The following is a 19,485-nucleotide window of genomic DNA, read 5'->3' on the forward strand; positions in this document are numbered from 1 at the left end:
TAGCATTAGATATTGTTATGGAGGGGTCAGATATTACACTTATTACACTGTATGGTCCAAACACTGACTCGCCACTTTTTTATGATACTTTAATTAATACATTAGATGAATTTGGGAATGACAAATATATTGTTTGTGGTGATTTTAATTTAGTTCTTAATCCGGATCTTGATTATGATAGTAGTTATAAAAATATTAATAATTCAAAGGCCAGAGAAAAGGTTTTAGAAATCATTGAAAATTATTCTTTAGTAGATATTTATAGGGAAGTAAATCCAGATAGTAAAAGATACACATGGAGGAAAAAAAATCCTCAGAAGCAATCAAGGTTAGATTTTTTTCTTATCTCTGAAAACTTATTATCTAGTGTAAATAAGTCTTGCATTGAGCCGAGTTACAGATCAGACCACTCTTTTCCATTTCTTAATCTAAAATTTAATGAATTTAAACGTGGTAGAGGATTTTGGAAATTCAATTCTTCTTTATTGTATGATGAAGATTATTTAAAACTAATAAAACAGACCATCTTGGAAATAAAAACACAATATTGTCTTCCTATTTATAATCATAATAATATAGAGAATATCCCAGATACAGACTTACAGTTCATGATTGATGACCAGCTTTTTCTAGAAACTTTATTGATGGAAATCAGGGGCAAAACAATTTCATATTCATCTCACAGAAAAAAACAACAAAATATGGCTGAAAAAAGTATAAGAAATGAAATACAAAACATTGAAGATCAAGACCATGTAGATACAGAGAAATTAGAGCATTTGAACAAGGAATTAGAAAAAATAAGATTAGATAGGATTAAAGGTAGCATTGTTAGATCTAGAGCGAGATGGCAAGAGGAAGGAGAAAAACCAACAAAATATTTTTTCAATCTAGAAAACAGAAATTTTACCTCCAAAATTATACCCAAGTTAGAAACAGAGGATAAGGGCACATTAACTGGACAAGATGAAATTCTTGAAGAAGTACGGTCATTTTACAAAAAATTATATGATGATAATAGAAGTGTAGAAGATGTCAATTTAAATGATCTCTTAAATAGTTGTAATGTTTTGAAATTAGACAACGCTGTTTCAGAAAGTTTAGAAGGGCAAATTACTTTGGAGGAAGCAACAATTACTTTGAAGTGTATGAAAAATAATAAAAGCCCAGGTACGGATGGTTTTACTGTCGAGTTTTTTAAATGTTTTTGGAAATATCTTGGGGGGTTCATTTTAAGGTCTATTAATTTGGGTTATGAAAAAGGGAGGTTATCGGTAACACAAAGGCAGGGGGTTATAGTATGTATTCCAAAGGGAGATAAGTCTAGACAATTTCTTAAGAATTGGCGACCAATTACATTGTTGAATATAGTATATAAAATTGCATCAGGAACCATAGCTAGAAGAATTAAGAAAGTTTTAGACACATTAATTAGTGAGGATCAGTCAGGTTTTATCTCAGGTCGTTATATTGGGGAGAACACAAGATTAATATATGACATTATGCAACATGTAGAGGAAAAAAATATTCCCGGAATGCTGTTAATGATAGATTTTGAGAAAGCATTTGATTCCGTTTCATGGAAATTTATTGACAAGGTTTTCAAATTCTTTAATTTTGGTCCAGATATTCGTAAATGGATAAAAGTTTTTCATACTAATGTCAGTGCTTTTGTTAATCAAGGTGGTAATGTATCTTCATCCATCAATATAAGAAGGGGCTGTCGACAAGGTGATCCAATCGCGCCATATATCTTTATTCTCTGTGTTGAAATTTTGGCCATTAAACTAAAACATAACAAAAACATTAAGGGTATAAACATCAGTAATATTCCAATTCTTATCTCACAATATGCAGACGACACCTCTCTTATATTAGATGGCTCTGAAATATCATTAAAAGAATCTATTTTAGAATTGAATGCTTTCGCAAAATTCTCTGGTTTGAATCTAAATATTGACAAAACACAAGTGATCTGGATAGGAAGTAAAAAATATAGTGAAGATACTTTGTTACCTGACTTGAAATTACAGTGGGGAAAGGTCAAATTCACGCTTCTTGGAATTGAATTCAGTGTCAATCTTCATGAAATTCCAAAATTAAACTATGATAAAAAATTAATTAAATTGAAATCTATCATTAAGATGTGGAATAGGAGATCACTGACTCCAATTGGGAAAATTCATCTTATTAAATCTTTAATGATATCACAGTTTAACCATTTATTTATGTCTTTGCCAAACCCAGACAACCAGTTCTTGAATAAGCTCAATTCCATCCTTTTTAGCTTTTTATGGAACAGTAAAACTGACAAGGTAAAGAGAGATATTGTTACCCAGAATTTTGATAACGGTGGACTTAAAATGGTAGATATAAAGTTGTTTATAGATAGTCTGAAATTAGGCTGGATTAGAAGATTACACCAGAAATCTGCTAAATGGCAAGCAATTCTTCAAACATATATTGACCTACATATGCTATCTTCCTGTGGAAGTGATTACATTCAGAAATGTTGTAATATCTGTAGAAATAATTTCTGGAGTGATGTTTTCAAAGCCCTGTTGAGGTTCAGTGAAAGGGTGGGGGTAGAATATGTTAAGAAAAATATTTGGAAAACTCCTTTATGGTATAATAAAGATTTGTTGATAGGGAAGACAAGTATATTCTACAAGACATGGTATGATAAGGGAGTGATGATAGTTAATGATTTATTCAAAGATTTTTCTACTGGCACTTTCTACACTTTTCAAGATTTTAAGCAAATTTATAATGTAAATTCAAATTTCCTTGAATACCATGGTGTAGTCTCTGTGGTTAAGTCATATTTAGCTAGATCTGACTTTGTAAGAACATGTACCTCTCAAGTTTTTCCAACCATTCCAAGTAGTATTGAGTGTTTTGTAAAAAAAGGAAATGGGTCAAAAGATATATATAATCTTTTAGTAAAAAACGATATAATTTCTACTGGGAGGAAAAGATGGGAAGAAATATTAGAATTTGATGTTCTAAATTGGAGGGATATTTATAAAAATTGTTTTCGTGCAACAAAAAATACAAAACTTCAATGGTTTCAGTACAGAGTGGTTCAACACATCTTAACAACAAATTTATACATGTTTAAAATTCGACTACTGAATAACCCACACTGTACATTCTGTAACTTAGAAAAGGAGACAATTATTCATATTATGTGGGAATGTCCAGAAGTTCAAAAATTTTTAGAAAGTGTAGAAGTTTTGCTGGAGGCTCTTTTTATTCCATTTTCCTTCAATAAAATAAGTTTTCTGTTTGGTTTCATTGCTAATAAAAATCAGTTAATCAGTAGCAAACTTGACAATGAAATCTTAATTATCATTAAATATTACATATATAAGGCAAGATGTCAACACAAAGCCTTAAGTGTATATAGTCTTATTTATTCAGTCAGGGAATTTTATACCTTTCAGAAATATATTGCCAATAGTAAAGGTGAACAGGCACAGTTAAGTTTTAATGAGGAATGGAGAAAATGGAGAAAATTATTGGAATTGGCCAATTCTTAACTTTAAATACATTTACTGTCATGTATGTTTTACCGTATTTTAGTATTCTCTGTCTTTACAGTATAGCAGGCCCCTTGCTTACCCTTATAGTATTTATTTATTTATTTATTTACCAGGTATTTTTCTTTATACTCGAGTCCCTATTGTTTCGCTGATTATTGCAATTTTTACTAACCCAGATCACCTCTCCCCCCTCCTCTCTCTCTCTCTCTCTCTCTCTCTCTCTCTCTCTCTTTTTCTCTCCTCTTTATCTTTATGTGTAGTATTGATGTATGTGTAGGAGTGGGTGTGTAAGGGTAGTGTTGTGATGTTAGTAAGGGTGTTGATGAAAATGCCAGGCGATGATGGTGGTGATGATGATGATGATGATGATGATGATGATGATGATACAACTTAATCAAGATTATGGTGATGTGTGAGTGAGCATATCGTATGTTGTATGTTTGATGATGTTTTGTTGATGTAATTGTTATGTACATTAAAAACTCTTGAAAAATAAAAAAATAAAAAAAAAAAAAAAATCTCAGGTGACTGTCAGCAGTCTCGTTTTATGAAGTCAAAAAATAGAAAGGGAAACGACATGAAATTTGATAGAAATCAGTCAAGTGCTTCTAAAATAGCGATAACAAAAATTGTTTACAGACAGATGGACCGACGAGAAACTTTGATATACCACAAGAAAGGGTGATTTGAATAGCCCACCGTTTTGGGGTTTGCCCTCCCATTAGCATGATTATTTTCCTAATTCTGAACTTAAAACAACATTTTTGTAAAATCTTAAATTTTATTTAACAACATCTGCAACAGTACATATAAATAAAAGTTGCTGCATACATACATAATGGTCAGGCTAACATACTGTCTTACAACAAAACACACAAAGCAGTGTGACATACCAAGAATCATTTACACTGCTGTTTGGATTGTGATAACTTACAGACATGAAATATATTTGCTACAGTTGTCAGTTTATGTAACACCATTCATCTGAATACTCTGATAGTATCTTCAAAACTATTGGGCAAAGATAACAAAGGTAACAGTAGATTATCACTTAATCTTCAGGAATCAAAATCATATACCCTCACCATACTGAATCATATTTTGCAGAGGATTTTTCAGACATTACACAACTACAGTATTAAGCTGTCAATACTTTTTTAAAAATCATTTTTTCACAGATTCAACAAGATAAAAATAAAGTTTACAGAAGAATCAAGCCTGAAAAAAATGAAGTGTCTAATCTCGGAAAAATCTAAGAGAAACATGACTTTACAGTGACATGTATGTATTTAGTATAAACTATCAAAAAGCAATGAGAGAGTATTTTCTGTGCTACCATGCAATGTGAGGACATACATGACCATATCAACCACACAGTAAATGACTTTATGTCCATCTCCCAAAGTTGCATATGGTTAACAGAACTTTGATATTAATTGACAACAGACAACTTTCCACATATAGGTCTGATGTTGATCTGGATGTTTGGTTGTGATAGAATATAAGAACGGATTTTAACACAGATTTTAAAATACATGTTTTAGCAAATACACTTAAATACTTAAAGCAGATCTTGATGATAGTACATGTACATTATTGTCATTTCCCACCAGGGGAATTATCTTTAAATACCACTCTGAAACTCAAACAAGTGTGATGCCCCAGTCTTCCAAATAAACATTATTCAGTGTAAAAATTAATAAAAATGTTCTAAAACTACCTTTTGTGTTACACTGATATACCTAGGACCTTCTCAAGCCTATTCTTTCAAATACCAAGTTTACTGTAATGTTTGTTTTCCTCATTTACATATTATAGGAAAGTACTATTGATCCTAATTACACTTCAAATATACTGACTGACATGTTTTCCTAATGCTATTGAAACTGAAGAAATGATATAGAAATGTCTATTGATAAATGCGTAACTAAATGAAATCATACTTCACCCAATTTTCAAACAGCAATTTTTTCATAACAACACCTTCTCACTGACTGATACATAAAAGAAGTACTCTTTCAAATTTCCTAAAAGGTCAAAAAAAAATATATCTATTTAACACTTTTCATTAACAAACAAAAGATTATCAATGAGTTGATTCTATATGTTAAAACTTCTTTTAGACATCTTATGCAACTCTTGTTTTAATCTCATCATTTTTTCAGGAGTTTCTGAATCTTTCTTGGAGGTTCCCATCGCAGACATGAAGAGTCCACCGTGAGAACTGGACGTTTGTACTGAGCACTCTTTAAATGTTCCTCAACAAGCTTTGGTGTGACACAGATAACATGTTGTCCCTTCCAGTACTTCACCATATTCAAGGATTGCAGTGTACCGATAATGTCATGCTGTGTGATGCTGGTCATTTGACTGTAATAAGATACAAAATTCTTAGTGTTTAAATAATTCCATATCTGATTGAATTTCAAATTATTTTATTAAATTACTAAATTGAATTATACTAAAATCTAATAAGTATTCAAGTAAGCTGAAAAAAGAAAACAAAGTTGAAAAAAACTCACAAATTTTACTGATTTTATACTGTTCTTTGCTGAAAAAAATTGTTGCAAGAAATTAAGTTAGAAGAAATGAAGTTATAAATCATAATATAGAGGTATTTAGAGAAGAAATGAGAATGCCTATCTAAATCTTAAGTTAATATAAGTTATTTTCATCAATAAAATTTAGGTATATCTATATTTATATATATACATATTTTTTTTACATATCTGTCAAACTACAGTGTTTACCTCAGATCGCGTATAGACAAAGTTCCTCGAAAATCTCGTAGAATTTCAAGGAGGACCCAAGACCAGTAGCTCCTGTAGCTCAACTTGCCCAAATCTGAAAGAGGCTTCTCTGGGGATCCGACTGTGCTTTCCAGTTTTGATAGCTCATAACCTATCAAGGAATGCAATACATTAGAAGGAATCAGAGCTGTCATCCCAAGGATAACAAAAAAAATAGGTTCTTATTCTTAACAATTAATAAGTAGCCTCCCTTTTTTCAAAACAAAGAAGCATCATTTGGCAATGACTATATTTCAATAACGACTATATTTCAACCAAACAAGAATCTAATGTTTTAGATACAATGGCATCCAAGTCAAGTTTAAGGTTAGGTGGTAAAATACTACCATTTTTACAGACTAAAACATTTTAACCAATCAGAGACTGCTGTTTTGACAATTCTTATGCATAACACCAGAGAGTATTTAGGATATGTGCACAATATACAACAAAGGGGCATAACTCTGAAAGTAATACCCTACGAGTAATATCTTGGAGGAGTTCAAGCAGATAGATGGACAGAAAAGCTGATCCGAGTTGACCTTCTAACTTTTCTACATGTGTGTGATTAACAATGCATATGGAATGACAAACAATATATTATCAAATATATACCAGTACAAATGAAATGGATATCTTAGAAATGGCATTTAGGAAATGTCGTGGTGAAAGAAACTTCCAATTTTGCCTTTGAATTATCTAGGTCATATAAAGTAATAAACCATCCTTTTTTAGGACAAGAGATCCTTGAGGGATCTTGGCATTTTCCATTTGATTTTCATTTCCTCTATAAAAGTTGTATTTTTCAAATTCTTTTCTCTTCTTTCCTCTTAATTATATGAAATTTGAGAAGTAGCAATAGTAATCTTTAACTGTCCAATGAGAGATGGTCACATTCCCAAAATCAAAAGAGCACAACTAGGGACCAATAGGAACCTACATACAAAATATGAGCCTGTACATTCTATCAGATCATTTTCTGAAAATTCATGTTATTGAACCAAAGAATTTTCTGGCTGTAGGCATTGAGTATTTATATGCTGACCTAAACAACAACAAATGAAAAAGAATCCCATAATTATCACTTGTCATTTAGCCCTGACTATGCATTACTACCAATAAATCACTCACTAAATGCAATGAGGAATTTGCCATATCCTTTTCTCTGGAATGGTGGCAGTGTAAGAATGCAAGCAATATTGTTACCATCTGGAGATTCTTTTTCCTGTGAAAGCAGCAAAAAAAAATCTTTAACAGCACGAAATATAAATACAAAATTTGTTTAAAAAGAACTATAAATGCCAAAAAAGTTTTCATTACACCTGCACTTTCTGCCAAAGTTAATTAACTCTCTTTGAAATATTTTGAAATCAATTAAATCCTATCTGAAATTACAGGCCAGTTAGGATTTCTTCAGTATTCTTAGAATATTTATTTTCTTCAGCAAATTGTCATGCACAAAACACATCATACATTATTTATATATTTTGTAATGAAGAGCTCTTTCGAAAGTGAGATGCAATATCAAAATATTAAGCTGGCATGTATCCTTCACAGTCATTGCAATACAAAACCCAAACCATTCAGGATATATTTCTGTGGAATTAATAACTGGCAGTTCTGTTGATTTTATACAGTTTCTTTCATTTCATAGAATCGATAAATGTGTTACAATGTTCAAATTTAGTGGTAGTCAAATAATATGAAGCAACATTTTTTGGAAGTAGAAATTCATTTCAATGGGTCTCTGTGTGTGGAACTAAAAATTACCTTTGAGAAATAACCAACAAGATGACATCCGTATCGGTCCACTTCTGTGAGGATGTAGAACATGAAGGGCTCAACATCGAAATATAGTGTTTTATGGTCCAGGAATAATTTAGCAAGGAGGCACAGATTCTGACAATATATCTACAATAGAAAAACTGGAATTCAGAAATATTCCTTTATTTTTATTTTCAATAACTTCAACACTTATATAATACTTTGTCATAAATAAAAGTGAGATATTTTTAGATGCTACTTATAGGGATGAGGACAATGAAAACAACTTAATGACTTACCAGGCATAATTATGCACTGAGAAAGCTATAGAAATATCCTGTCCTAACTTTCAGAAAGTTTAAGGATTCTAGATTAAATAAAACATGTGATATTCAATATGTCAACAGTGAAAGTTGTTCTCCATCAACTTGTAGCAAGAATTAAAAGTAAAATCATATCTAAGTTGATGTCCAGAGACAGTGTACTGTCTGTGGGATGTAATGAAGTTATGGTGTAAGTAAATAAACATCACCAATTACACAAGGGTACCGTTTATACCTTGCTGTCTTTTCCATCAACTTCAAACACAGATATGGTTCCTTTTCTGTATATCTCCTTGCCTGGTGGATGTCGATGAATGCATTGACTCTAAAAAGAAAAATAAAGTAAATTATTTAATGCTTGACTGAATTTATAGAATTTAACCATATGCTTTTATTTAATAGGCTCATGTCTTTAAGAAATAGTGTTATTCTACTTTCATCTTAAAAACACAAAAATGAAAGATTTCTTTCATTAATAATTCTTATAATAAAACCCTGATCTGTCATAAAATCTACATGTGTTATAATCAAGTGGTGCATTGGACTAACTTTCTTAAATGCTTGGAGGAACAATTTAATGATCCCATGCTGAAGTGCTTGGAAGCTTTCAGAAGTCCTGACTATCAGAACAAAAAGAATCTTGGGCTAACAAGTGTGATTAACACAAGCTAAAAGCTTGTTTCGTAATTGTTATAAAATAACTAAAGTTGATATTCTGATATTTCTATTTTGAAATTTCAAAACAAATAAAATTAAGAGATTATTTCAGGAAATTAAATGTAATTAGATAAATCTCTTACCTGGTGATATCTATAGGACTTTTCCAGTCTCATATACTTCAGACAATATTCACACAACCAAAGCTTAGACTGTTTGCCATATTCTTCAGGATAGGGAGAGAAGTACCAAGCATCTATCTCATATCGACCAATCTGAATCTTGTCTATGTATTTCACTTTTGTGATCTGTTAATAAAGAAAGATCAGAGGATAATTTTATACACAAAGGTCTTATTAAATCACCATATAAAATATTTCTGAACTAGTATACTGTAACATATTTTATCTTTTGATATCTAACATTTCAGACCTTATTTAATTTATGTAAAATCTTTTTAGTGAAACAGTATTTCAAGTGTATACATGTAATTGCAAAATTAGCACTCCTCTAAACTGTGAGATCAAATGCTTATTTCCATATCTGTAGCTGTCACTTTATGACAAATAGTCATCAAACAAAGAAATAATCATTTTTAAAGGGCTACCTCCCTTGTCTAGTCAAATTTAACATAGGTTGATAGGTTTTTCTTTTAAAACACATTTTTCATATTTCATTTTCTGCACATCATCGTTCAAATAAAACAAAACTATAACAAATGAAATATTACTTTGAAAACTATACTCACAAAATTCATGGATTCAAAGAATTGATGAGACTTTATGGCACTAAGTCTGAGATTTTATTTTCATTTTAAATATCAATATTTCAACTGTCCAATAAACCAAATTCTTTCTATGGAGAACTTATATGAGAAATTTTCATTTTTTGATAAAAAGTAAAATGTTACTTACAGCTTCATGTTCTTTCTCCAGTGCAGCAGTAGTTGGATCCATTTCAGCATAGGTCTATTTCAATTAAAAGAATATTTTCTATATCAAATCTTGATGTACTTAAGTTATTTTTAATCCAGTGCCATGCTTTAAGACATAATAAACTTATATCTTCTAATCTGTTGTTGAACTCTATGTCAACTGACTACCATATTCATCATGCCTCTATTCCTAACCAAATACAAACTTACAGTATTTGGATAGTGAACTGCACTTATAAAATAACATCAAAATTTCAGTAAGGTTTCCTAACAGTAACAAAGTATTTATTTACAAGTTGAAATAAAAACACTTGGTTTGCTTGGGGATAATATTTACTTTACAATACAGAATGTCAACATCACAGTGACATATCTACATGGGAGTCTCAAGTCCTGTGTTCAGTGAATTTTGATGAACTCATAGAATGTCTGGGAATACTTAAACTTGACATTGTGGGACCCATTGTTTTAGTAAGTTGAAAAGGATTCATGAAAATAAATTTGAGATTGATCACTTCTCAAAGCATTGCTATCTACACACAATAAATCACATTAAATTTGACAATTAATTAACAAGCAGCTAGTCTTCTCTAATTTTGCTGGTAAAATAATCAATCTGGACTGGCACAACTCTTTAGAATCCTTGAAATTGTTTGCAGAAATGTTTGGTGCCAGAAAGATGAATGATAAATTTGAGATGACGTATTGTTCTGTAAAATTGTTAATTTTTGTGAGATTTTTTTACACATTGGTTTTGTGAGTACTCTTAATCCAGAAAGTCACACATCAACAAATGCTAAAATAAGAACATGTACATAAGTATACCTATCCACTTAAGAAATCGTCCATGAATTAGCATTTTTACCTTTCTTCCTTTTTTTTTAAAACCAACAAAAACAAGCTCCCCAAAAACATATTATTCTATAATATAACTTCACTAAAAGGCAGCTCATGCCATATCAGCTAAAATTGAAAATAAAATACAGTACCTTCTGAACATGATTGATCTCATCATGTTTACGTTTCTGATTTCGTGTGATCTTTCTGTCAGTGCCATCGCTAAGATCTGTCATTATGATCGAGACATCTTTCATTTTGTTGTTATGCGGATCCTCTATCTTAGTAATCAGGTCAAATTTGTCGATTTCCACCCATTCATCTAAACGTCTGTTAACTGTTTAAATAAAACATATAACTAATAACTGATTATAATTGACATTTCTACTGATTTACAAACAAACAAAAATAAAACAAAAATAAATGTGTTTATACTTGAAGCAGCCTTATATAGAAAGATGTCTGTTTCCATTAACTTTAACAGCATTAACTTCAGTAAAATCCTTAGCTGTTTTGTGAAATATTGAACAGATGCATTTACAATATTTCTTAAGATAACTTTTTAGTCTGTTTGTCATCATTTGAAGGCAAGTGTATTTTTAACAGTACAGTGTAAACGAAATTAGTGACATTGTACCTTGATACACGACTGAATATCACAGAAGAAAACCTGAACCACTAAGAAGAAACAAAACATATCAGAAAATCTAGGTTTCTTTCTAATTTTCTAAAATTTTATCTTGATCATTAAGTTTACCAGAATTAACAAGATGCACATATACTCAGAATATCAGGTTTATAAAGTATATTTTCTCTCAAGAAAGGTCATTCTGGAATCACCTGAAGAGGTATATATCATACATGATACATGGACTTAAAAACTTTGAATAATTGTCATTAAATATATCAAACTCTGCTCCTTACATCCTTCATAGTGGACATAAAATTCATGCTTCCCACCAGTCTGTTCATTGGCACGAGTCTGAATAATCTCTGCAGCATCTGAAAATGAAATGAAAAAAATGAAAACTTCAGAGTGCTTTGCCTGGCAAACCTCTGCCATTTTAACTACCAAAGACGCGATAAAATTAAGACAGTTCAACAGATCAATGCTACTACTTATATTTATACTGTCCTACCAGTGCAGACACAAGAATGCGTTCTGCCAATAGATATAAGTAATGATAACCATAAAATCAGACCGTGCTGTATGATGTCACAATTAATGAGAATATATAGGCATCAAATATCATATAAAATGAAACAGATCGGATCACATACTTTTAAATGTATACACGTAATCGATAACAGGCATTAAATATGGCAATAGACGTATCGTTTCTGATCGAAAATCCAATTTTTCCATCGCAATGTCTGTAAAATTTGTAAAATTCTCGTGCGTGACTGACTGACTAATCTAAATCATTCATACTAACGACATACTGTATAAAAATAAATAAAGTGCATACGCCATGTTCCATCGGATCGTTGGACTAAGTAGTGTTCGCCAATATCCGGCAGTATATCGGAGCTAATATTTCTGTCTTTTGTTTCTTCATCTTTATGCGAATCTTGGTACGGCATCTGAATGGAAACGCGGGGGTTTTGGTGTAATAGAGAGCCGTTTAAATCCGATTCCGATATTCCTTTCTTCGCATCCAAATCGGCCATTTTAAATAATAAACACAGTTACTATAACGCTTGAGTATACGACTCGCCAGCTCAAACATTCTAAAGACTGCAAGCGCGTCTAGGCGTGTGTAGTATTAAAATACGCTAACGGTTTCATTAATCCGTGTTGACTCAGAACAGACTACAAACTACCGCGTATAGCAAGCAAAGTTGCCATTAATTCGTAAAGAAATTTTGATCCAATAATAAAGAAGTATTACAAAGATATCTTATTAATTTTATAAGAAGTTTGCACAAAAGACACACAACTGAATAAATACAAATTCAAATAAGAAACAGTCGAGTCAAACAATTGATTAAATTTCACTATACAGCTGTTTCGTCCTTCTGGGATGCGAAGGGACCAAATGTTAAAACTTGAGGCGATTGAAGAAAATCCAAAGTGAAAAAAAAAATCATAAATTCATTTGATATCAGAGGGATCCACCATCGTAGGTGTCTGAAAATATGCATTGGTTTATTCAATGAAATGTGACAGAATTTAATGGTATATGGTAGACTTCTAGTTTCCCACTAGAGGAAATTTCCCTTTAGCTCAGTTGTAAAACGTCCGACGAGAGACCTGGAGGTCACGGGTTTGATCCCATGTGGTTGAAGTACACTATTCTCTTTCCTGTAACACAAATATGATAATAGTCGAATTAGATACAGACCTGCAGTTTATCAAAGTCCATGTCTCTGTAAGCAATTAAGTTATATGAGGTTGACGGAACAGCAAAAACGATGTCCATTTAATCACTTGATATTTATCGGAAAGGAAAAACAATAAACATAAGGGTTTTTTTTTTGTTTTACATCACCCTTCTTCCACTTTAAATGTGAAAAAATCTTACTTTGAAAATAACAAGATGTTTTTCACATTTAATTTTTTTTTAATTTGTCATTTTAAGATATCAAGGCATTACACTTCAAAACCACACGTTCATACTCGTACAGCTATTTATTTGTGATTGTGATTTTATTATAAACATGACGTTAATATATCAATATGATGACATCAGTCACCTCAGTACGTCATTATCATACAGATATCACTATCAATATGATGACATCAGTCACCTCAGTACGTCATTATCATACAGATACCACTATCAATATGATGACATCAGTCACCTCGGTACGTCATTATCATACAGATATCACTATCAATATGATGACATCAGTCACCTCAGTACGTCATTATCATACAAATATCACTATCAATATGATGACATCAGTCACCTCGGTACGTCATTATCATACAGATATCACTATCAATATGATGACATCAGTCACCTCGGTACGTCATTACCATACAGATATCACTATCAATATGATGACATCAGTCACCTCGGTACGTCATTATCATACAGATATCACTATCAATATGATGACATCAGTCACCTCGGTACGTCATTATCATACAGATATCACTATCAATATGATGACATCAGTCACCTCGGTACGTCATTATCATACAGATATCACTATCAATATGATGACATCAGTCACCTCAGTACGTCATTATCATACAGATATCACTATCAATATGATGACATCAGTCACCTCAGTACGTCATTTTCATACAGATATCACTATCAATATGATGACATCAGTCACCTCAGTACGTCATTTTCATACAGATATCACTATCAATATGATGACATCAGTCACCTCAGTACGTCATTGTCATACAGATATCGCTATCAATATGATGACATCAGTCACCTCAGTACGTCATTTTCATACAGATATCACTATCAATATGATGACATCAGTCACCTCAGTACGTCATTTTCATACAGATATCACTATCAATATGATGACATCAGTCACCTCAGTACGTCATTGTCATACAGATATCACTATCAATATGATGACATCAGTCACCTCAGTATGTCATTTTCATACAGATATCACAATGAATATGTGGTGAGATTTTCCTCTCTCTTATCACTCAGCATCTTTTTTGTAAGAAGCATACAGACAGACTTTTTATTGCCATTATTATCATTTCTAAGAGGAGTTGATAATTTATCTAAAAAAGTCACTGCCAGGATATTTAACTGAATCAATATTTTATACAGGCAGACAATATTGCACCTTCACGTCTTCAATACATTTTGTAACAAAATCATGATATTTGGAAACAAACAATAAAGAGTTACATTATTTATTTCCCTTCCCTTTCCTCAAGTCATTCAAATATAGAGTGAACAGTGGAGGAGAGTGGTCTACATTATGGTTCAATTGCAAACTTATTTACAGAAGACAAAAAGAGATTCTGAGATGAGAAAGTTATCCTGTCTTGCCTGTTTAACAGGATTAGTCCATCGTTATGTATATCGCATAGAGTCTGGGAGGTGTTGCCTATATACATCTGTACGAGCATTACATTAAATCATTTTGTGTACTTTATCGCTAGCTACAGTGATGTTTATGTGCCTATAACTACCATTATAATCTTCCAAAGAGCCTAAAACTAGATTGAAATCCCCATAAGCTATTACATTTTTCATTTCCAACTCTGTCTATGTACGTATGAATAAAACTCTGCACAATCCTGTTTCGGACCATATATAGCAATTAAAGTTAGCCTAGACCCATCAATATCTATGTCAAGTGCAAGACGGTTCACATATATATCTATCTTTTCTTTCCTATGGGAACGTTTAAAGGTCGTCTCAGTGACCTCACACATTTTATTTTTTTTAGCGACACGAAGCTGGCGGTGTTTAATGCTCGTCAGTTTGCCCGTTGATTCCGTTTTTGTATGCCTTGTTCTTGTGTAAGAACATGACATCACTCACTTGGATTAACCAAGGTTTACATGGCGTGTGTCTTCGAAGCAAGAGACGCTTACTTTTCCGGAACACATTATCTTATACACCTTGTACATTTTCAGGAGTCTCATTGTCAACATATCTTTTGTTCTTATTTTGCCTCAGTTTTATTGAATTTCAGTTTGGATTATGATTAATTGTCATGTTGGCATTTTCTTGTTTTATTTTTTTCATACACTTCAAAGTAATTATTCAAAAGGATGGCCACAACATGTGAGTTGTATATATAAGAACTAAAGTAACCTTGGTAACCACACTCATTCTTAATAATATTCTCCTGTTCTGCTGTAAAGCGAGTGTCTTGCAGACAATACATAGTCATTTTATCTTTGATAAAAATATATTTATTTCCTTTTGATTTGATCTCCCAGGCCCTGATACTTTGCCAATAGTAAAAAAGTCATTAATATAATATCGAGTTCAGTGTAGTAGTTTATTTATGATGTAACTCTCAAGACAATTGATGTTTTCATCAGTATACTGATTGTTTCTCAAGGAAGTAAAAGTCAACTTGCTGAAATGCTATTCTCGGTGCTTATATCCAGGCATTCCTGGTCATACCTTATATTCCAATGATGTGGAACAGGTTTATGCTTTTGGTGTATTTAGAATCTTAAGCTTCCTGTCGGTATTTAAAGGAATGAAATCGCGTATTGTTTCGTGACATTAGCAAGAGGTTCGATATAATTTTACATGTCAATGTACTATTGCAAATATATCTTAATTTGGATGAAATGATAAACGTTTACAGCGGTATGCAAAACTTGTTTACAAAGCCATGAACAGAAAGCTGTCAAACATGGTAAATGTTCAGAATGGCCAATGAAAAGGAGGGGATACTCAAGGACTCGATGTTCAGAATGGCCAATGAAAAGGAGGGGATACTCAAGGACTCGATGTTCAGAATGGCCAATGAAAAGGAGGGGATACTCAAGGACTCGATGTTCAGAATGGCCAATGAAAAGGAGGGGATACTCAAGGACTCGACTTTGAGCTCGACACTATTTATTTGAAATTGAAAACATAATGCAATTAGCAAATTATTTGCCGATAATGTACCTAATGTATATGCAAATACTGAAGATGATGATCTTGAACAGAAAAAATAGCCACCAAAATTGGTCAGACCTATGGCTCTTCCAGTTCAACCCATCTAAAGACCGAAATAGTTAACAATAATCAATAATAAAGTAAAAATAATGCTGTTTTTGGTTACAACTCAACAATGAAACTTGATGTGTCGGTGCGAATGTTTAATTAGGTGCACTCGTACTTTTTCGGTCTATGTTACCTGTTCACCAGTGCAGATGTCCAAGTTAAATAATAACCGTGAACGAGAATGCCGACTCTTTGGCGCTGATGGCCTAAACGTGCTAGAACAGAACACATTATATACATAATTTTAATCTTAATATAATATGGATGTCCAAATTGTAGCAAATGAAAAAGCATTTCATTTTATGCTGATTCTGAAGTAGAACTGGAGTTATAGCTGAAGAATTGATGGTAAAGATTACGATTTAAATATGCCTGTAGAAAAATCAGATCTATATTGAAATCATTGGTTAAGACTTTAAAATAAAAATATAACAATGAACACGAAATAAAAATAATTGTAGAGCTGAATTTGACTGAATGCAAAACTCTTCTCAATCATAAATCTATTAAGTCATAGTCATGTATAAATTTGAATTACTTATCCCATTTAAATATTTGTATCTTCATTATGACAAAATTATTCGTAGTTTCTTGAATGTAAATCATTCACACCATTAGTATCTGTATATGGGAGCGAGGTAAAATTAAACTGACATAGTTTTAAGAACACAAAGGTAACATTCCATACAAAACAGATTTACAGACATAGAGAGGTCTTAAAACATACAGGTTATGATTGAGCACGTAGGAAACAGCGTGTGTGGTTAGCAGGAAGTCAGCGAGCATCTAAATGTAATGCACAATTTACAGCATTGTGTACTATTATTGGGGCGTTAACTGGATGAGCATTACTTTCCTTATAATTTAATACGACTTCGTGTCTCGTGTTACCGAAATTAATCTGTTAAAATCCGACGCGGATGTTATGTATTATTGCAGCGGGATGGCATAAGCTGTTGTACTATGTAAAGGCATTACGGCATGTAGTAAGATAACGTGTGATTTATGTAACTGTCATAACAGAATGTGAAATTAAAAGACACTGACCTACATTATAACGACCTTTTTTGGATTATAATTTAACCCTATTTAGATGCGTGCGTTCTTTCTCAGATATACGACTTAGCTTTTTTTTATCCGATAAACATTTTTTACAGTCTTCATGGGTTAATGGGTTTTCACTGGGTTTTATTCAAGAACACTTACGAAGTTTCAATCAAACAGAAAATGACATTCTTTATACAGAGAGGTTTTCTATTATAGAAGTAGGTGCATTATTTTTGACCCTAATTCGACTGCACTTCAAAGGTTGCTGATTCATGCATGCAAAAACTTCTTTAGTTACATGACCGTCCATGTTTCAAAAAATAGGTCAGGGCATTCATTTCGTAGTCTTGGTTATTCTTCTCTCAACCTATCAGAAAAGGGGTTAAGTTACAGATATCAAAGATCATGATAAATATAGACTTAACTGATTATGTCATTGTCATTGGTACCAGTCACTACTGCACGCTTAGCTGGTCTTGACATACGATATCACGTTGCACATGTACCCACAGTTTACACACTATGGGAACAGTGCAGTGGTGTTATGAGTGTTAAGGTAAAACTGCTACGAACTTAGAACGCTTTTAACCGCAACAAATTCTTGTTTACTCCCAATATCTTTTCAGCGTTTACTTCCTGCATTACAGAAGAGTACTTTCCATCAAATGTGTCTAGTAGTTAGTACTTCAGCACACGCCGATTTGTTGTCATACAGGTAAGGAGACACCTAACAGCTGTTTAAATGTTGACGTCCACCCTTATTTGTGAAGTTATTTTGTATCACGTAGGTGGTTTTACACCTGCTTTATGTTCAAATGCATTAGGATATTGCTAAAAATACACCGTCCTCGTTGTCACTAGATTCTGATTTTCCTCATCCACCTCCTCTGATCAAAGCTGGTGTCCCTTAGCATTGCTGTCAAAATTTACATGGACGAAACAAAAGTATATGTTCAAAATCTATCTAGGGATGTGCACTTATAGTTCTATTATATTTTGTAATTTTCATATATCTTACAAATTTAGAAGAATGTTAAATGTTTGTGTTAAATCTGAATTGTTCCACTATTTGAAAGAATTATAGTGTCGCATACAGGTTATGGCTAACATTGGGGACTAAACGTTCACAGCAATGCCTACCATCTGCAATCCTAAAACAAATATATAAAAGACACACCAATAAATGGCACATTGGTCTTCAGTCTCCCGTTTGTAATATTTATATGTGTAATATTGTTGAATATTGAATGAGATATTGTTTTAAACTTGTCAATAATTATCCAATGTTGATACGAGTGCAAACAACACCATTTTGCTGTTATTGAGAATTAACATTAAATCTAAGCAGATTCGGAATGACATATTTCACGTATTTAACGTTAATGTTCAGGGAGTCAGTATTTTAACAAGTCATTGAATTACTCTGATTATAATCATCATTGGTGTCTCTTTGAAGTTTTGAATTCATATGGCATATAAGTTTTGAAAGTATTAAGAAAAACATAGTTAAAACTAAAAATTGACAGGATAAAATGATTTTCCATAGTTTATTTACTTTCAAATCTGATAACTCATTATGAAGAAAATGTAAAGTTTCGCAGTTTAAATGGTAAAACCGCTATTGATTTCAGTTTGATCGTTAATTAAATTTTGAATTCCAATGTAAAATTCAACCAAAAGCAAAGACGAAGCGCTTCTGGATGGAATCCTGTAAATTGTAAACATGGGGTGAATTTTTAGAGTGATTCATACATAACCATACATAATGGGTTTACTGTCAACCGATACTCTCACAAAGACGCATATATATTGACGTCACAAAGTCACCTTCTAGCTAATCTAACACACTGGTTTACCATAACACACTTACAATGGTCATGAAGACCTGTCAATGCAGTTACCACCTGTCAACCGCAG

The 19,485-nt window shown here is 32.3% G+C and overlaps 1 protein-coding gene across 1 annotated transcript; it reads right to left on the reverse strand.

Moving 5' to 3' along the window:
- Positions 1 to 4,346: 4,346 nt before the first annotated feature.
- On the reverse strand, positions 4,347 to 12,520 carry LOC132551596 (histone acetyltransferase KAT8-like). The gene is made up of 10 exons (XM_060215755.1): positions 12,319 to 12,520; positions 11,774 to 11,851; positions 11,002 to 11,186; positions 9,993 to 10,046; positions 9,222 to 9,386; positions 8,657 to 8,746; positions 8,105 to 8,245; positions 7,466 to 7,559; positions 6,296 to 6,446; positions 4,347 to 5,915 (listed from the first exon to the last, which is right to left on the reverse strand). The coding sequence occupies exons 1-10, from the start codon at positions 12,518 to 12,520 to the stop codon at positions 5,699 to 5,701; spliced, it is 1,377 nt and encodes a 458-aa protein (XP_060071738.1). The 3' UTR covers positions 4,347 to 5,698.
- Positions 12,521 to 19,485: the final 6,965 nt, after the last annotated feature.

This window comes from Ylistrum balloti, unplaced genomic scaffold (genome assembly GCF_031769215.1).
Source record: "Ylistrum balloti isolate Yb309-2 unplaced genomic scaffold, AGI_CSIRO_Ybal_v1 Utg370208, whole genome shotgun sequence".
NCBI classification, from domain to species: Eukaryota; Metazoa; Mollusca; class Bivalvia; order Pectinida; family Pectinidae; genus Ylistrum; species Ylistrum balloti.